General features: G+C 42.2%; 2 protein-coding genes across 3 annotated transcripts in view; one reads left to right on the forward strand and one right to left on the reverse strand.

Moving 5' to 3' along the window:
- dvl3a (dishevelled segment polarity protein 3a) overlaps positions 1-4,357 on the forward strand; it is a 14,662-nt gene extending 10,305 nt beyond the window's left edge. The window contains exons 6-15 of the mRNA XM_060873723.1: positions 166-259; positions 350-419; positions 924-1,063; positions 1,166-1,242; positions 1,333-1,397; positions 1,483-1,632; positions 2,066-2,197; positions 2,293-2,460; positions 2,589-2,774; positions 2,905-4,357. Of these exons, the coding sequence (XP_060729706.1) occupies positions 166-259; positions 350-419; positions 924-1,063; positions 1,166-1,242; positions 1,333-1,397; positions 1,483-1,632; positions 2,066-2,197; positions 2,293-2,460; positions 2,589-2,774; positions 2,905-3,176 (1,354 nt within the window). The 3' untranslated portion in view covers positions 3,177-4,357. The remainder of the gene's footprint in view (positions 1-165; positions 260-349; positions 420-923; positions 1,064-1,165; positions 1,243-1,332; positions 1,398-1,482; positions 1,633-2,065; positions 2,198-2,292; positions 2,461-2,588; positions 2,775-2,904) is intronic.
- A 1,457-nt stretch (positions 4,358-5,814) lies between these two features.
- The window catches only part of gpr158b (G protein-coupled receptor 158b), a 23,549-nt gene continuing 11,863 nt past the window's right edge, over positions 5,815-17,500 (reverse strand). Inside the window, exons 4-11 of one of the 2 annotated variants that reach the window (XM_060873725.1) lie at positions 16,879-17,081; positions 16,653-16,721; positions 13,570-13,679; positions 12,985-13,223; positions 11,857-11,995; positions 10,351-10,456; positions 10,113-10,259; positions 5,815-9,369 (exon numbers count right to left, since the gene is read on the reverse strand). In XM_060873725.1, the coding sequence (XP_060729708.1) occupies positions 7,624-9,369; positions 10,113-10,259; positions 10,351-10,456; positions 11,857-11,995; positions 12,985-13,223; positions 13,570-13,679; positions 16,653-16,721; positions 16,879-17,081 (2,759 nt within the window). In that variant the 3' untranslated portion in view covers positions 5,815-7,623. Of the gene's footprint in view, positions 9,370-10,112; positions 10,260-10,350; positions 10,457-11,856; positions 11,996-12,984; positions 13,224-13,569; positions 13,680-16,652; positions 16,722-16,878; positions 17,085-17,500 lie in introns of both variants that reach the window. The other variant, XM_060873724.1, reaches the window with a different exon arrangement.

Consider the following 17,500-nt stretch of genomic DNA (forward strand, 5'->3'; position numbering starts at 1 on the left):
AATATATATTAAAAGCCTAAAGGGTTTTAGGTCTTAAGTGTAATTCTGTAACTTGTCGACTGGTTTAAAACGTAGACGGTTTTAGCACATGAGAGCATGTGGTCTTGTGTGCAGGTCAGTGTTAATGTTTGCAGGAAGTGACATCATGTTGGTTCTGTGTGACAGTTTCAGCAGCGTGACCGAGCAGAGCGGCTCTTCACGTATGATGAGGCGACACCGGCGTCGTAGAAGGAAACCCAAACCCCATCACATGGAGAGGGTGAGACAGAGCAGGAAATGACTCACCTGTATATAAGACAGGAAAGAAAGATGTAAATCATCCCCTTCGTTTCTCTCCGTCTCTGTTTAGTCTTCGTCCTTCAGCAGCATCACAGACTCCACCATGTCCTTGAACATCATCACAGTCACTCTAAACATGGGTAAGTCTCAGCTTCAGCTGCTGTCCTGGAACGTTCTCTTCTGTTCACAGGATGGTATCAGACAGCAGACACTTATTCTTCATGAAGAAACCCCTCCCACGACACGCGGAAACCCCTCCCACGACACGTGGAAACCCCTCCCACGACACGCGGAAACCCCTCCCACGACACGCGGAAACCCCTCCCACGACACGCAGAAACCCCTCCCACTTTATGAAAAAAAAAACTCCCACCACACGAAGAAACCCCTCCCACCACACGAAGAAACCCCTCCCACTACATGCGGAAACCCCTCCCACTACACAAAGAAACCCCACAAAGCCCACATAATGGACAGGACTTTGGAGTTTATTTAATTTATTTTAAACAGAACAGAGATCAGTCGCTCTGCTCCACCCCATTTCCTTATAAGGCACTGTAGTTAAAACCCCTGTGTAATTCACCTCACACACTCCAGCTGTTGGAGAAAGGTTTCTCATGTTGTGACTCTGTACGTTACTGTAGAAAAGTATAACTTTCTGGGCATCAGCATCGTGGGTCAAAGTAACGAGCGAGGCGACGGCGGCATCTACATCGGCTCCATCATGAAGGGCGGAGCCGTGGCGGCTGATGGACGGATCGAACCTGGTGACATGCTGCTGCAGGTGAGAAGGCGGAGCTTAGGCCTGCATGTGTGGTGTGGTGGTGGGCGGGACTTTAATCTTTAAATGTTGTCCCATTATGACTTATTCTTTTTCTTCTTGCAGGTGAATGATATAAACTTTGAGAACATGTGCAACGACGATGCGGTGCGGGTGCTGAGAGACATCGTGCATAAACCCGGGTGAGTGTGTGTGTGTTTGTGTGTGTGTTTATGCACATGGGGAATTTGGATTTGGTTGCTGAGATGTGAAACGTGTGTGTGTGTTTGCAGACCTGTCTCTCTGACAGTGGCCAAGTGCTGGGACCCAAACCCTAACAACTGCTTCACTCCCAGAAGTGAGTGTTTACATTCTCACACACACACATTAGGACATTTCTCCACAATATACACACATCTACACACTTTCTTTTTCCTCCCCAGGTGAGCCCATTCGTCCGATTGACCCTGCAGCTTGGGTGTCTCACACAGCGGCCATGACGGGGATCTACCCTCCCTACGGCATGAGTCCCTCCATGAGCACGGTGACCTCCACCAGCTCCTCCATCTCCAGCTCCATCCCTGAGACCGAGAGTAAGAGATCACCAACAAAATGTTTACTGAGTAACAAGCAACAAATCTATAGGCCACCATTAGGGGGCGCACTAACTGACTTCAACTACACTGAAACAATGGAAGCAGCCAACGGGAAGTGGTCATTAAGTCATTGTTGCTATGGTTACGTCTCAGAAGTTTGTGCACTTTTTTGTAAATCCATGTAGTTTGTTCTTCTTCCCATTGTTTAGTGGTGTGGTGGTGATGATGATGATGGTGAGGTGTAATTAATCCTATAATCAAGCCCAAACTTATGACTGTTGCCATGGGAACAAATCCACACTTTATGATTACAGCAGCTTTCTCTTAGGACACATTATTCTTGCATTCACAGGATGGTGATCGCGGTTCAGACTCCACTTATATTATTTTTATTTCAATCTTTATTCATTTTTATTTTTCCTCTTCTTAGGGTTTGATGACTACCACCTGTCAGTCCATAGTGACATGGCAACCGTTGCCAAGGCAATGGCCTGCCCTGACTCTGGGTTGGAGGTTCGAGACAGGATGTGGCTGAAGATAACTATAGCCAATGCCTTCATAGGTACATTTACTGTGTGTGTGTGTGTGTGTGTGTGCTTTATTTGAGGTCCAAGATTATTTTGGATCTCTGTTCTGATGTGTGTGTGTGTGTGTCAGGTTCAGACGTGGTCGACTGGCTCTTCCATCATGTTGAGGGCTTTACAGACAGAAGGGAAGCTCGGAAATTCGCCAGTAATCTTCTGAAGGCCGGCTTCATCCGCCACACCGTCAACAAGATCACCTTCTCAGAGCAGTGCTACTACATCTTCGGGGATTTATCCGGCAGTGAGTCCTTCAGAACGATTAGTTTTGTTTGTAGAGCTGCTCACGTGACTTCCTGTTCTGCTTTGTTTGCTCTGTGTGTGGACAGCGTGATTGTAAATCTGTGTGTGTGTGTGTGTGTGTGCTTGTAGACATGGCACACTTGTCCCTACAGGAAAACGACGGTTCGAGCGGAGCATCTGATCAGGACACGCTCGCTCCTCTGCTTCACCCGGCCGAGGCTCCGTGGCCCAGTTTCCCGTATCAGTATCCGCCCTCGCTGCACGACGCACCTCACCATCACTCTGAGCAGGGTGCAGGCAGTCATCACAGTGAGGGTAAGACCGACCGTCACCATCACCGTTACGGTAGAGCAGGATGTAAAGAAATGAAAGCCACTGATTGGGATTAAAATGTTGCCTGTTTTAAGTCCTGAATAAATCCCAGTGGTGTTTTGTTCTGACTCAGGAAGCAGCGCGTTGCCCTGCAGCTGGAGCAGGACAGAGGGAAAGACGACGGCGATGGGGATGAACGACGTGACCGACACCCCAGAACTTGACTTGCGTAGAGAGCGAGCGCCGAGCGAAGGCAGCGTTCGCAGCTCCCGCTCTCACTCTCACTCACACTCGTACGGCGGAGTGTCTGGGCCACGTCACCTCGCACACGTGCCTTCTGAACTCTCGGGCTCACGCCGCTCCTGCCTCACCGCCAACGGAGAGCTGTTCGTCGACATCATGTGACCGCGGCCGGATGCTGAACTACATTAAGACCACGTTTTCTTTTTGTTTTATTATTATTATTTTTTAAGAAGCTGCATTTTTTTTAAATAACTGTAGATTAAAAACCGTAACACATAAAAACTAGGATCGCTATTTAAATTCCGATTAGCATAAAAACAAATGGAACTAACAGTAGAATACAAGCTTTTTTTTTTGTTACACTTTATAATAATTTTTTACTTTTACATCTAGGTAGCGATCACGTGCCGATAATCACTCACACGGCTCACGTGATCTCACGTTTTAGATGTTTTTAAATACCGTCACTCTTCGCTTCTTATCCGAGTGCCTACACGTACGCAGGGGTTGTTTTGTGTGTCAAGTCAATTTCAAGCCATATGAGTGATAACATTTTGCAAAACAGAGTAGGTTTTTATACAAAACAAAAAAAAACCCCACAAGATCGTAAACGTGCCTGATGGGTAGCGTTTTTAAATTAAAGTTGAACTTCCTCTGTGAAAAGGAATAAAACAGACCTCTAAAGTCTATTGTTTTTTTTAATTAGATTTAGAGATTTATTAATTTTTTTTTTTTTTTATAAAGATGTTGTATGTATTGTTGTGATACACTATGATCATTAGGGGTCCAAGCACCGCAGGTTCCTCAGAGTGAGTTCATCGTACACAATTTACACAGTGTTTGAGTTAGTGTGATAAACATCACCACACGCTTACTTGTGATTCGACCTGGTGGTAGCAGAAGGTTGTTGGTTTTTATTTTCTTTCTTAAAAAAAAAAAAAGCCTAAACAGTGACGTTTCTTCTCCAGAGGGTTCATTTTGCAAAGCCGGGAATATATTTTTCACAGTTTGTCAGCGTTCATGCGTCAGGAGAAAAAGTTCAGAGCAGAGTTGTTGCTTTTATTTATAATTAGAGTTTTATTACGCCGGTGTGTCTGTGTGTATTCAGGACAGACGGAGCGATCGAGCTGTTGTTACGCCCTAGCAAAGCTGCACGAGTGTCTCGGCCTTGTCCTCGTTGCCTGGCTAAGAAACGTAGCGTGCTTCTTTTCTTCACTAGGTGAAAATGTTCTCGGAGCGTGTTGATGAGCCATTTCTGACAGAGATCTGGGGAATTAGCTACTACAATTAGCGTGGGTGAAAAAAACTTGGCAAGAACTAATAAATTTGTTTTAACAAAATTGTGTGTGCCTTTGATTCGCTTCCAGATCATCTGCTTATTCTAAACGCTGTTTGTAAAACACGCTGTCGGATCCATTATCGGAACTGTTACGTTAGTTTTAATAGCAATAGTTTTTTTCTTGGAGTCTAATTATTTGACTTAAATAAGTCGATAAGTCAAATAATAATGGCTCTTTAATTTCCCCATTTTAAGTTTTTTTTTAAATATTCCTAAACCAGATATTTGGACTATTTATTGTTGTTGGTCTACTTGACAAAATAAAATTACTTTGAATCCGTTTTTAAAAAAAATTACTTCATGAATTAATTGTAAACGCTAATGTAATCTGTACACAACTTTGCACTTTTGTTGTTATTGCCGTTATTAAAAAAGAGGTCTCGATATCTAGGGTTCATATAAACGGTTCGTGAATCTGCTTTGCATTTATATTTTAAAATAATAAAGAAATAAAAAATGACTCGTATTTGAGGTGGCTCTCAAAGATCTGGTTTAAAGAGTCGATTCCTTCACTAACGACACGTCACACGAATTTACTTCATTTTTATTTCACATTTATATTTATCTTTAGCTTTAATAACCCCGTAAAATATATCTATATATCAAACTGCAGCTGCAATTTGTGTTGTAAAAGTAGGGTTTTTGTAAGTATAGCAGGATAACAACTGAGGTAGCATCAATTAGCATCAAATTTCATCAGATAATTATCAGCTTGTTAGACAATTACACACTTAATTATATCACACTGACGAATTATAAACCGAAAGCCACAAGGACAGAAATTAAATACAGAAGTTAAATGTTAAATTTGAGGGTGCTACCTTGGATTAGGTATTAGCCACATTAGCCTAGTAGCTAAGTCAAAAACTAGCAAAACAATCATCTGAGGTAGGTGTGGAATGTTCTGTTAATTACACTCAAAATTAATAATAATAAATAGTGCAATTTGTGTGTATTCGTGACGTTTAGATTTATCTGTAGATTTTTTTTTTTTTACTATTAATTGTTTAACAATTTAATGTTTTTCTCAGTGCGCTTCCATCATGTAGCTCTCTGTGTGGCCACGAGGGGGCGGTGTTATATAATTAAATTCACTGCACACCTCTTTGAAACGTCCTAGATATTTAGTATTTTTTATTTAAAAATAATACATTTAATTAAAGTTTAATTGAACACAGCTGCTGATGTTCAAATGTATTTTAACGATTTGAACAACAGCAGATGAGGCAATAAACAAATAAATATTAGAGAGTTTGATCTTCCAGGAATGAATTGAAGGTAAGAGACTCACAAGGCACATGATTCACATAATCAAAATCTGAACATGAAAATGTTTATTGCAGGCTGGAGGTATTTTCTGTACATGCCATCACGGACGAGCACGATATAAACCTACAATAGAAACGTTGCAGGCTGGATGGGAACAGCTCGCTCAGGGAAACGTCTTTTCATCAAAAGAAATAAAAACAGGGACTGTGTTTATTCACGGTCATGCAGAAACCACTGGAACACTGTTTCATAGGATACAGAGATAAATATCCGGTCAAGTGACGACATGTTATTACAGCGGAGATTACTGATGCAAAATCACAACACTACAGTATTCAGGTGGGAGTAAAGGGAAAAAAAGATATCAACAACAACGCAACCAAGCCACTCATCTATGCAATCTCCCGTCCCAAAATAAAACCAAATAAGCTTGTGCTCTCCTGTTGATGAAATATCTGACGTTCATGTGTGTGTTCTGAGTGTGCTAATAATTTATCATTATCTGTGAGGAGTTAAATATTCTTTGGTTAAAATGGCTATATTACTAGATTAACTGGATCAAAGGATATTTTGTGCACTGACCAGCTAAAATATTAGCCATTCATGATTCCTTTTCCTTGTTAGGCGATTTAATTTTAAATCATATAAAACATTTCACGGATTGATTATCCTTCCAAAAACAGCTCTTTAGACCATCCTGACACCAGAGTTAGCGTTTAAACAACACTATTTCCCCTTTTCCACCAAAAAGAACCGGGTGCTGGTTCAGAGCTAGAACTGGTGCTGGTTCAAAGTTGGTTCCACTGGCGAACCTTCTAAGAACCGGTTTGCCTTTCCATCGGTTAGAGAGCATCACAGAGCCGAGTCTGACGTCACTGTATACGTGTCACGTTACACAGCAACGTTAGCACAGCAGCGACAAACACAAACACAACATCAACAATGGCGGATGTAGTTTTACTGTTAATGCTCATGGTTTTGTGAACCTACATTAACACCCAAACGCGGTGAATCCAACGTGTACATGCAGCTCCATGTAATCTGTATAAACGGAGGTTGTAATCGAGAAAGTACATAACGTTATTTTATCATTAACACAGAAAAAAGTTAGCCTTAGCATGTAGCTACCTACTATCATGTGTGCTGATAATGTATCATATTGCGGTAAAGTAAAAGTGTATTAAACATTGGTATATTATCAAATGCGCTAACAGTAGCCCTGGCCACAGGCGCTAACAGTAGCCCCGCCCACAGCCCCTGACACAAGCAGTTCTTAAGTGTAGACCAGCAACGTTTTGGTGCTACTTAAGAACCACATTTCCTGGTTCAGAGCCGGTGCTTTGGCTGTCGAAAAAGAAAGAACCGGTTCTAAATTAAGCTCCGAACCAGCACTCAAACTGCCTCGGTGGAAAAGGGGCATAAGTGACACTACAACATAAAACTGGTGCTTTTGTTTCACTCACATTTGAAATTTTGAGCAGGATGCATTCACACACAGACTGCATGTCAAGTACGAATCAAAGCGAATACTTCACACTTTTGTTCTGTTTCTACTAAAACAACTAAACGTTGGCTGAGATGATTGTAGTAAAACTCTTTCACTCCTTGCCCAGAAATACAGTTTGGGAAAAAATGTAAACAGACCTTTAGATATCACAGGTATCACCCAAGTACGGAGAACAAAAAACTAGTTTACTAGATAAACTAGATAAACACTCTGTGTATCACATCTAGTGTTTTTTTTTGTTAGAGCTTGATCACTTTCTTACTAGGATGCACTTGTTAAAGCAATACAGAGATCACTTCACTATGACACACTGAGGCCTGAGCTTGATTGCTCAAATGTGTTCTCACCAAAGATTTCATTCAAACTGACTAAATACTGTATTTGTGAAAACACTCTTGTCTTAAAAGTGGTTTCAAAACCATTGTATTGCAATGTTGTAGGAAGGAGGTTCCACCACTGTCTTGGGTTATTTATACTGGGTAACCTGATTCTGATTATGAATGGTTCTCTAATGTCTTGTCTTCGAAATCCCTTGGGCAGACCTCAGGCATGCTGAGTTTACTAGCGGCTGATGCAGTTGTTTGAGATGTTGTGTGGATGTCTCCATCTTTTGTAGTGACACTTGGCATACATTCTGTTTCCCAAGGGCATACTTCAGCACGTTTACTGTCAGTGATTCCAGCCTCTTTTGTCGAGCTTCTCCTTCTACCAGATGCTATCACAGTAAACTGGCCGCTCTCTGATGTCTGGCTGACACGCCGTTTCTCAGAAGGTTTACTGGAAGAGCTTCGCCTCTCCCTGCTTTTGGATCTTTGGTTGTCATCGTCTCTGTCCTTCCCCTTCCCTTTTGACGAGCAAGAACCTTTCCTTTTTGGATTTGAGTCCCTTCTCTTTGAATGATGTGTGGGGCTTGAGGTCTTGTCCTGGTTAGGAGATGGTGATTGGTCATAGTCCCATGGACAAATGTCCATCATAAGGGCTGGAGGCTGCAGAAGGCTTCCAGTGGATTTGGAGATGTCTGAGAGGATAATCTTGGGCTTTCCATCTGTCGGAGTGGCACTTTTCTTTCGGCTAGTCCTGTCAAGGGTCTCAACTCCTTTGACAGATGAATCCTCAAATTCCCAAGGGCAGACTTCTGTTTTGGAGGCATACAGGTTAAGTGGTGTTTTGGGTCTCCGCCCATCATTTTTGTCGCTCCCTTCCTCCCTGTTACCACCCTTATCTTTGGAACGACGTCGATTCGATGGAGATGGAAAGACCATCCTTTGTTTATGATGAGACTTTCCACTTTTAGAGATGCTCTCGTGAATCGTAGTAGTCTCATCCGGTGCTATGGAAACATGCTTTTGAGCTTTCCCCTCTGACAGACTGGGCAAATCTTCCATTTCCCAGGGGCAAACCTCGGAAAGGTCATAAAGGTCCTTGCTTCTCCCTGGTTCAGAGCAAATTGAAGGTTGACTTCCGCTCACTTGTTGCTTCATGATGCCCATTTTGCTTGGGGTCTTGCTGTACTCTACTGATTGGCTGATGATCATCTTTGGGAAGCATTCAGGAGATTCTTCGACTTCTGAAAGCATCCTTGTTTCTTTAGCCTTGAGGCCTTTCTTACTTGCATCCTCAACACTATGGGTCTTCCCTGCAAGCCCCAGGGTTCTCTCTCTGGCACTGGCTATGACGCTCAGAGACTTCTGTATCATTGAGGAACGTAGATGCATAGGCTTCTTGTCTGCTGCAAGATTGTGTGCGCTGATGGACTTGCACACAAGTGGCACAGACTCTGTAGATTCTGCAGGTTTGACCTTTTGTGCCTCTGGATTTTTCTTTGCAGACCTTCTCCCCATTAAGGTGTCCAGCAGAGATAGCTCAGTTGTAGAGTTGTCCATTTTATCAGCTGGAACACCATTTGCATTCCCAGTCTGGTCATGTGTATGGTCATAGCTATGGGACCGTTTCAAGGAGAACACTTTACTCTTTAGAGAGTCCTCTCTGGATTTTCCACCATGGGAAGATTCAAATGGGTTTCTACGTAGGGTACTGCGATTGCTGCCATGTTCACTTCCATCCCTGTCTTCCCGGCTGTACTGTCGGCTCACCGTCTCGGGTATTTCTGTGATGCGACGCATAAGCGAACGTCCGATGCCTTTTTTGGAGTTGCGTTTTTTCTGGAGATGAGGGTTATTCGCCATCATCTTTTTTTGCTTATAGACCTCTAGTTGGCCATAGAGCTTCTTTAGCTCCTCCTAGCAGAAAATAAACCAGGAAGTTAATAACTCATTACAGAGCAATATCACGTCAGGTTTAAGTCCCGCTTTAACATTTCTTTCTGTTTGAGTGCTAAGGTTTGCATTAAACCAAACAAAGCCATTCGACTTTTTATTTGTACCCTTGAAAATATCACAAAATATTAATTTGGATCCATTGCTTGCTTTTAATTATTAGTTGTACCCCACCCTACCAAACCCTACCACCCTACCAAACTCTACCATCCTACCAAACCCTACCATCCTACCAAACTCTACCATCCTACCAAACCCTACCATCCTACCAAACCCTACCATCCTACCAAACCCTACCATCCTTCCAAACCCTACCACCCTACCAAACCCTACCACCCTACCAAACCCTACCATCCTACCAAACCCTACCACCCTACCAAACTCTACCATCCTACCAAACCCTCCATCCTACCAAACTCTACCATCCTACCAAACCCTACCACCCTACCAAACCCTACCATCCTACCAAACTCTACCATCCTACCAAACCCTACCATCCTACCAAACCCTACCATCCTACCAAACTCTACCATCCTACCAAACCCTACCATCCTATCAACCCCTACCATCCTACCAAACTCTACCATCCTACCAAACTCTACCATACTACCAAACCCTACCACCCTACAATCTTGTACCAATTTTAACCATTTTTCAGCATTATGATCCAGTTTCCTTTAAATACAGCTTTGTAAAAGTAAGCTTACCCTTATGTCTTCAGGGTCCAAACTGTGCTCGCTCCAGGCTGAAGTTATGCTGCTGTTCAAGTAGGAGCCGGATCGGCCCATATCCAGCTCGTCCTCGTAGGCTTCTGTGGCGATGTCGTCCTGCCTGTGAGCACCGGTGAACACAAACTGCGGCAAAATAAGCAAGGTTTAGTTTGAACATAGAAATTGCATAGAAATATTAGTGAGAGAAAAGTGTAACGTGTAAAAAAAGAAACACCTTTGGGACGAGCAGCAATCCCAGAGTCACCGTCACCGTCAAATGTGTATGAACAAAACATAACATCAACATCCAGTCAGGGTGGAGTCCAGGAGCCAGGGTGAACCTTTGGAGAAGACCAATGGATTGGAGAAGTTAGCTGTATGTGTCATTTTATTCCTAATACTTTGGTGCAATTGGCCAAGACAAAATTAGGAGAAAATCCGAAGATTTTTGAGGCATAACTTTTCAGCACCATCCTGTTTCTGCACCATCAGTTTTAGAATCTGCTTAGATATGCACAAGAGTAATATTTTGTCCACAGAGCTTATACTGCCTACCATTTAAGCCATTCCATAATATGAAACCACTAAATATAATATGCTATTTATGAACAATCAATTAAAGAAGACCACAAAGGAGCAGTAAATGATGGCTCTTTAAGGAATCTGTCTCAGCAGGGATCGAAATACTGGCCACGGTGCTATGCTATGGAGGAGGCTGCAAGTCTGCCATGGACCTGAATAATGAGATTCTGCCTCATTAGTGCATTAGTCATTCAAAGCCTGTTTTTAAGTTGAAAGCTGAAGAACACTAAGCTTATCACTGAGCACCAGCAGGGCTTGCAGTTATGCTGTGAACGCTGCCAAAAAACAATTCACACCACAAGAAGCAATTGTTCTTGGTCCACACGTCTTTGGAGAACATCGCTGGGAACCTATTTGTCTGCCCCTAGTAAGGAAAGGCTGCTTATTACACCAGAGAGTCTGTAGACGGAGAAGTGTGTATCTTTTTTTTGATTGTCTCTTGACAGCCTGAGCTGAACAGACACTACTTTCTATCAAAACTGGACGATTCAGATTTACACCGAGACCACAGGTTTATTTTAAGCCTCGGCAGATTGATGCACAAGCTGTCTGGAGGAGGCATAATTCAACCTGCTCATCTGTGCTTGCACTTGTGATTTAGCTGATTGAAGTTCCCTTCATCTTCCTCGGATCGAGATGCGGCAAACTTCTGCTGATGTAAGACTAAAGTGGTGCTTTGTGAGCAGTTGCCTACGAACACACTGTTCTCATTTGATTTCGGATATTAAGCCCATTGTTGTTGTCATTACTCCTTTTTGATGGGAGCTACTGAATAATCAAAGGCTATTAATAATCTTGTGCATGCAGAACTAATTCTGGGCTTATTTGGAAAGGAAATAAAAATAAAAAAAAACACGCACAATATGATTTTCTCTTAGAAGCCACATTTTTTTGGGATTGTGGATTTTTTTAAATTACATTTGTTAGAAATCAGCTACATCCTCTTACCAACAAACCAATCAAACATATATATCCTTATATAACATATAACATATAACATATAACATATATATCATATATCCTTGGGCTATGGAGAGATATAGTGTTATCTTAAACTCATCCCAAGCTAAGCAGAACTTATTCTGATGCTTTCCTTTATGACTATGTTAAGGTTCATAGTCTCGAGTGAACCTCTAATAGGCTGCACACACAAACCCACCTGATGATGTGAAATATGGCCGAGATGAGGAGTTCGTTATAGATGGCGACTGCCATGTAGCGTGGCTCGTGAAAGGCGGAGGGGACGGTCCGAACGGCGTAGCACAGGTAGACTCCCCACAGCAGAAAGAGAAGCTCGGCTACAGACAGGCACAATACAGGACTCGGAATTTTCACATGTTTGGTGCACAGTTTCCCAACCAGCCACATAACACCCTTGTGATAACAATTTCCAGTTATTTTTACTACATAGAAAAATGTAAATAAATCAGTAAACACACTGCTGCACCTTTGAAGTCTATAGGCTGTGGAAATGAAAAGGCATGAGGCTTGCTTTTTTCCATGACTGTAAGATGCCACTATCAGTCCAATACTCTTTTCCTTTTCCTGCTCTAGCACCGGAACTATTGAGGAAAGCGCATGTTCTTCACAATTTGCCGGTTCTTCACACTGATTTGCAGCTGTGCTTTCGTCGGGAGATACAGCACTTTATCTCCTGACATTCTACATCTTACATGCCTCACCGACTCTCCCTCCACTCCAGTAGGATTAGATTATAAGACCTACGCCTTTGCTGTCAGCACTGACTCCATAAGCCCTGAGAGGTTCCAGTGTTCGTTTGCTATTTTCTCTGTACTCTTTCACAGAGAGAACATGGTTTGCTGTCCCAAGTTTGAATAAACAGTATTTGTGTTTAAAGTGCACCTGAAATCCAAATCTGGTGTATTACAGCCGGTAATTGCACCGGTTCCTCACTCTATGTACACCAGCAGTGAAAAGTCGCTCATGTGTAACTATTGGTATTGTTGGTGCTTGTGGGTGTGGCCTATCAAGTGTTTTTTTTTATGCTAATAGCCTACAGCCAATGAGGTACTTTTGATAATTTCAAATATATGCAAAAACAAAAATCAAATGATGCACTAATCTGTGTGAACATCGATTGTTTGATTCACATGCTTCCTGTTAGCTTCAGCACACATGCTAACTGTATTATCTACCTACACTTCTTCTTTCTGGGCTTTATTTTTCTACCTTGACGTCTTTAACGACAGATACGTACTAGGAAGTTTCAGTAAAATTATAACTGAATTGGACAAATACTAAATGTAGCCACACCAGTAGAACTTACCAACAGCCATCATGTAGTCCCAGCGGTCGAGCTTGCACATGCTGAACTGAAGACCCTCGAGTGTCACACCTTCTTCGACAAGGCCGTGATGGGCATCGTGGCTCTGACACACGACCGAGGTCCAGGCCACCAGGAACCAAAGCACGACAAGCAAAATGGCGCCCAGCAAACGCAGGACACGGCAGCTGGTCATGTAGGGGATCCGTTGGGCCGTACGGGACAAGAACACCTTCAACACCCTGGGCACGAGGAAAATGGTGAACTACAGTGAAAACAGCCTGATTTGGCACAATTTTGAGTTTCCAATGAAAGCAGAGATCATAACAAAAGGTTGATGCTTGATTGTATTTATATTAAGAAAGTTGGTCAGATATTAAGCATAGTGTTGTGATGATATGCTAGTTAAACTAAACCCTAGCAAAACACATCATTCTAGTAAAATTTTGCTTGGTTGCCAAAAATGCAGTTAAAGATATTAAGGCTTTTTTTTACATGCTACGATTAGCATACACGCCCATTGTGTACTCCATTTGTTCACCTCTCACCTTCCACCAGTTCATGGGGAGAACTTTGAACTTTACTTACCGGAAGAGCTTGAGGATCAGTGTTCCGTACACCGTAGCGAAACCCAGCAGGCGAGCCCATCTCAGCAGAATGCAGTGCAGTACGTTCGGTTGAAAGTAAAGTATCATCACCTGAGGAAAAAAGATGAAAATAATACGGAATGTTCGCCGTCCTGCTGTTTACCCGAAGAAGAAGAAATTCACACCCCATGTGCCAATTTGCTTCTTATATGGTAGATATATAAAAAAATATATACCCAGAATGCATTTGGGCAGGTGCACCTTACATTTTGTATACAACGTTATAACATCGAATCTGTATTCTGTACGCTAGTAAACTATACGACAAATTTCGGCTAAAAGAGTCCGTATGCTAACGAAGCGAAAACCGTGCTAGTAAAACAAATCGACGCAAATTAATGATACAAAAGACTGTATGCTATTAAATCTAATGTGAAACAGTTAGGATGTATTTTTTATGCTAATTAATTAAAAATATTAGCTAAAAGACCAAATAAAAGTATAAAAATCTTAGTGTGTAAAAATGGCCGACATGAGGGACGGACAAAGGTTGTAACTAATATAAGAACTAGGAGCATTTTGTGTTGCATCCAGTATTTTATTTCTAACTTTCACGTTTAATTGGTCAGTTGTGGGAAAACGTCTATAGCGTAACATATGCTAGTTAGAGACAAATCTGTGAAGCAGAAACATCTGTTTGATCCACGTCCCGCTGTCTGGATGTGTAGCCTGTAGGACGCTGTGTTCAGAGGAAATCACACGGCGAGTCCTGACTTAAACAAAAAGGCAACGATCAGAGAAAACGCTCCGAGTCGCTAATGATAATGATGAGAGAAACTCATCTCATTCTCATCAGAGCTACACGCTGCCGTCACGCTAAACCCACATTTTTATCCTGGGTCTTTAATTAGGTTTTTTCCCCCCGGATGGCTGATTTCATACAATAACGTACAAAACAATCACAAAAAGGATCAACAAAACAGCTTGTTATACCAAAGAATATACAAGCTAGACAACAAAATAACGTACTCATTTAATCAAGTCAACAAAAACATGTATGCTAGTTATAAAAAAAAAAACAACAACGTGCTTTAGTTTCAATGTGTATAGATTATGTAACAATATGTAAACAAATTTTACGCTAGATAATAACGTACGCTAGTTAATGAAGCGAATGTGTGCTAGTCATGGAAAAGAATATGTTGAAATAGTAAAAGAAAAGAGTATAAGCTAGTTAAATAGTACAACAAACACACACACACACTCTCAATCACTCACGCAATCACACACTACGGACAATTTTCCAGAGATGCCAATCAACCTACCATGCATGTCTTTGGACCGGGGGAGGAAACCGGAAACCCCCGAGGCACGGGGAGAATATGCAAACTCCACACACACAAGGTGGAGGCGGGAATCGAACCCCCAAGGAGGTGTGAGGTGTGAGGCAAACGTGCTAACCACTAAGCCACCGTGATCCCCAGACTGGTTTAAATAAATCAAATTTAACAGCTGATCAAACTAAATGACTGTTTACCATGAAAGCAAGGTGACTGGTGTGTGTTATGTACGTCGTAAGTTTTTACTGTTGCAGCGAATCCGGTTTGTCTTTGCGCTTTGCTGAGGTTGCTGCCTCCTGAGAAACCGCCTAAAAACTTGCATCGTCAGATCAGAGGAAAGGAAGTGGCCTTTTCCCCCTCGTGTGGTTAATTATTAAGAGGATTTATTTTTAAACACACTACGTTAAAGCTTGATGGACGGGTTAAAAATGTATGCGGAAAAAACACAGCGGTGTACAGGAGGGAATCTCACACACACACACACACACACACACACACACACACACATACACACAGCCGAATGTATTTTAGATTATGTGCATATCCTAGTATCTCTGAGTCTTGACCTAGAAGCTGCATGACTATACACAGACTGGCCATTTTATTAGGAATACTAACCAAGTTAGAGTTCAACATGCTAGATGCTACGCTAGTCTTCATGTAAATCGTCATTTAGAGCTCTGACGCGTTATTTAAGTTTCACTGGGACGAGAGGAAACGTAAGGCATTGGCAGACACTTATTTTATTTCCAGGGATTTCAGAACAGCGTAACAGATATTGTGTCATCGGGTAGGCGTGGCCTATTTCATAATCTAACCCTAACAGTAGTTTTTGGTTGTTTATTTGTTTTCTAAAATAAGTCTAGCTGTATGACTGTTTATGTACAGTAGTATGCTCTTTTTTTGAACGAAGGGGTTTTTCCAAGACCTCCGGAAACACGCCCACTTTACATCGTGGTAACGAAACCCCTGGAATTTAGTGAATGCCGTAAGGCATTTCCAAACATATCCTGGCTCAAAATGGGTGTGGCCTTTGTTAAAGTCGATCAGCCAATCACAGACTAGTTCTTAAGCTAACCTAGCTATTACGCCTGGTTAAAGTGAGCATATATATATATAATATGTAAATAAAGCTAGTATGTTCGTGGTGATGTTTGTGATCAAATCAAACTTGAATCCTGCTTTTTTTTTTTTGCCCAAAGACACGTGTGAATCATGAAACTCGGGACATGTGAATGTTTCATGCAGAGCTGTTCTGTCTTTCTTTGTGTCTGTGCTGGATGAGGACAGATGGAGAGGGTTAAAGCTTCTCCATGGAGAGAGAGAGAGAGAGAGAGAGAGAGAGAGAGAGAGAAGGAACAGAAAGCTGTGGTGCATTTTAACGACTGAGGAGAAAAAAAAAAGAATGCTGTTACATAACATGCGAGAAAAAGAGGCTTGTGAAAATCTGAAAGTCTACATTTCCACAATACAAACAGAAAGACAGAGAGATTATATTAGAGTTTGTATTTTGGGAACAGATATTTAAATAGAACTGTAGTTACTGAGACATGGTCACAATGAAGGTGTTGTAACCATCTGTTCATTATTCTGGTGCCGTAAACCACCAACAATACGACTATGAATTATTACAGCTTTGGATCAGATAATCTGGTTAACATCTGAGAAACAACAGCGCTGATGTATCGATTCATGATTAGTCGAGCTGCATTGGATCAAGAGGCTCTGAGATGTTTGGACTTACAGGAAGGTAGAGGAGCGTGGAACCTGACAGGATCGCCTCCAGGAGAAGAAATCCAGACGATTTGATTCTCTGAACAAAAAAAGAAAGGAAGAGAAATTCACAGAATCACAGACAGCATCACAGCGTCACATGTTCAGTGCTTATGAGCGCGTTATAAAGTGTCTTTAATAGGAAATATGTTGTGCTCATTCTAGGGTATGTAGAATTTCTTCAGATGATCGTCTACCTTGTTGCGGCGGAAGCGGTACACCACGGTCATGCAGACGCAGTCGAGCAGCACGCACAGGCTCTGGAAGGAGACGACGGCGAGACGGAGGACGCTGTCTTCCTGAGCCAGACACGGCGTATCGTCCCGACAGAAGACGCAGCCGTCCTGACAGGGCAGACAGCGAGCCGACATGTCCGTGGGTTCGACACCATCCCCCTGCGCTTCTGACACACCACAGACACTTTTAGTTATCTCTCATTACAACAAGAGACATACAGCAGGTCTAGATGTTCATGTGCTGTTGTGTAATTCATAGCGTGGCCACAACTCCAAAGGCTACACAGAACTTCTAAAGCTAGCCAATTAAACAAAAAAAAAAAAAAGCTCCAATCAGGTTGACTTAGTGCTCGCTGCATCATCAGATTAGATTATCAAAGCTATCTAGCTGTATTAGCAAGGATCGCAAACCCTGGGCCACGTCCGAGGAATCGTTTGAGCTTTTTAATCACTTCCTCACACCTAATTTGCATAGAACCGAGAAGCTGAATGGTTAAAATCGTGACTCAGGGTCGCACACGGATATAAAACATGAACGAAGGCCTGTCTCCAGACATATCATGTAAATCAAACTCCACTGTAG

This window comes from Tachysurus vachellii, chromosome 7, assembly GCF_030014155.1.
Source record: "Tachysurus vachellii isolate PV-2020 chromosome 7, HZAU_Pvac_v1, whole genome shotgun sequence".
In the NCBI taxonomy this organism is placed as follows: Eukaryota; Metazoa; Chordata; class Actinopteri; order Siluriformes; family Bagridae; genus Tachysurus; species Tachysurus vachellii.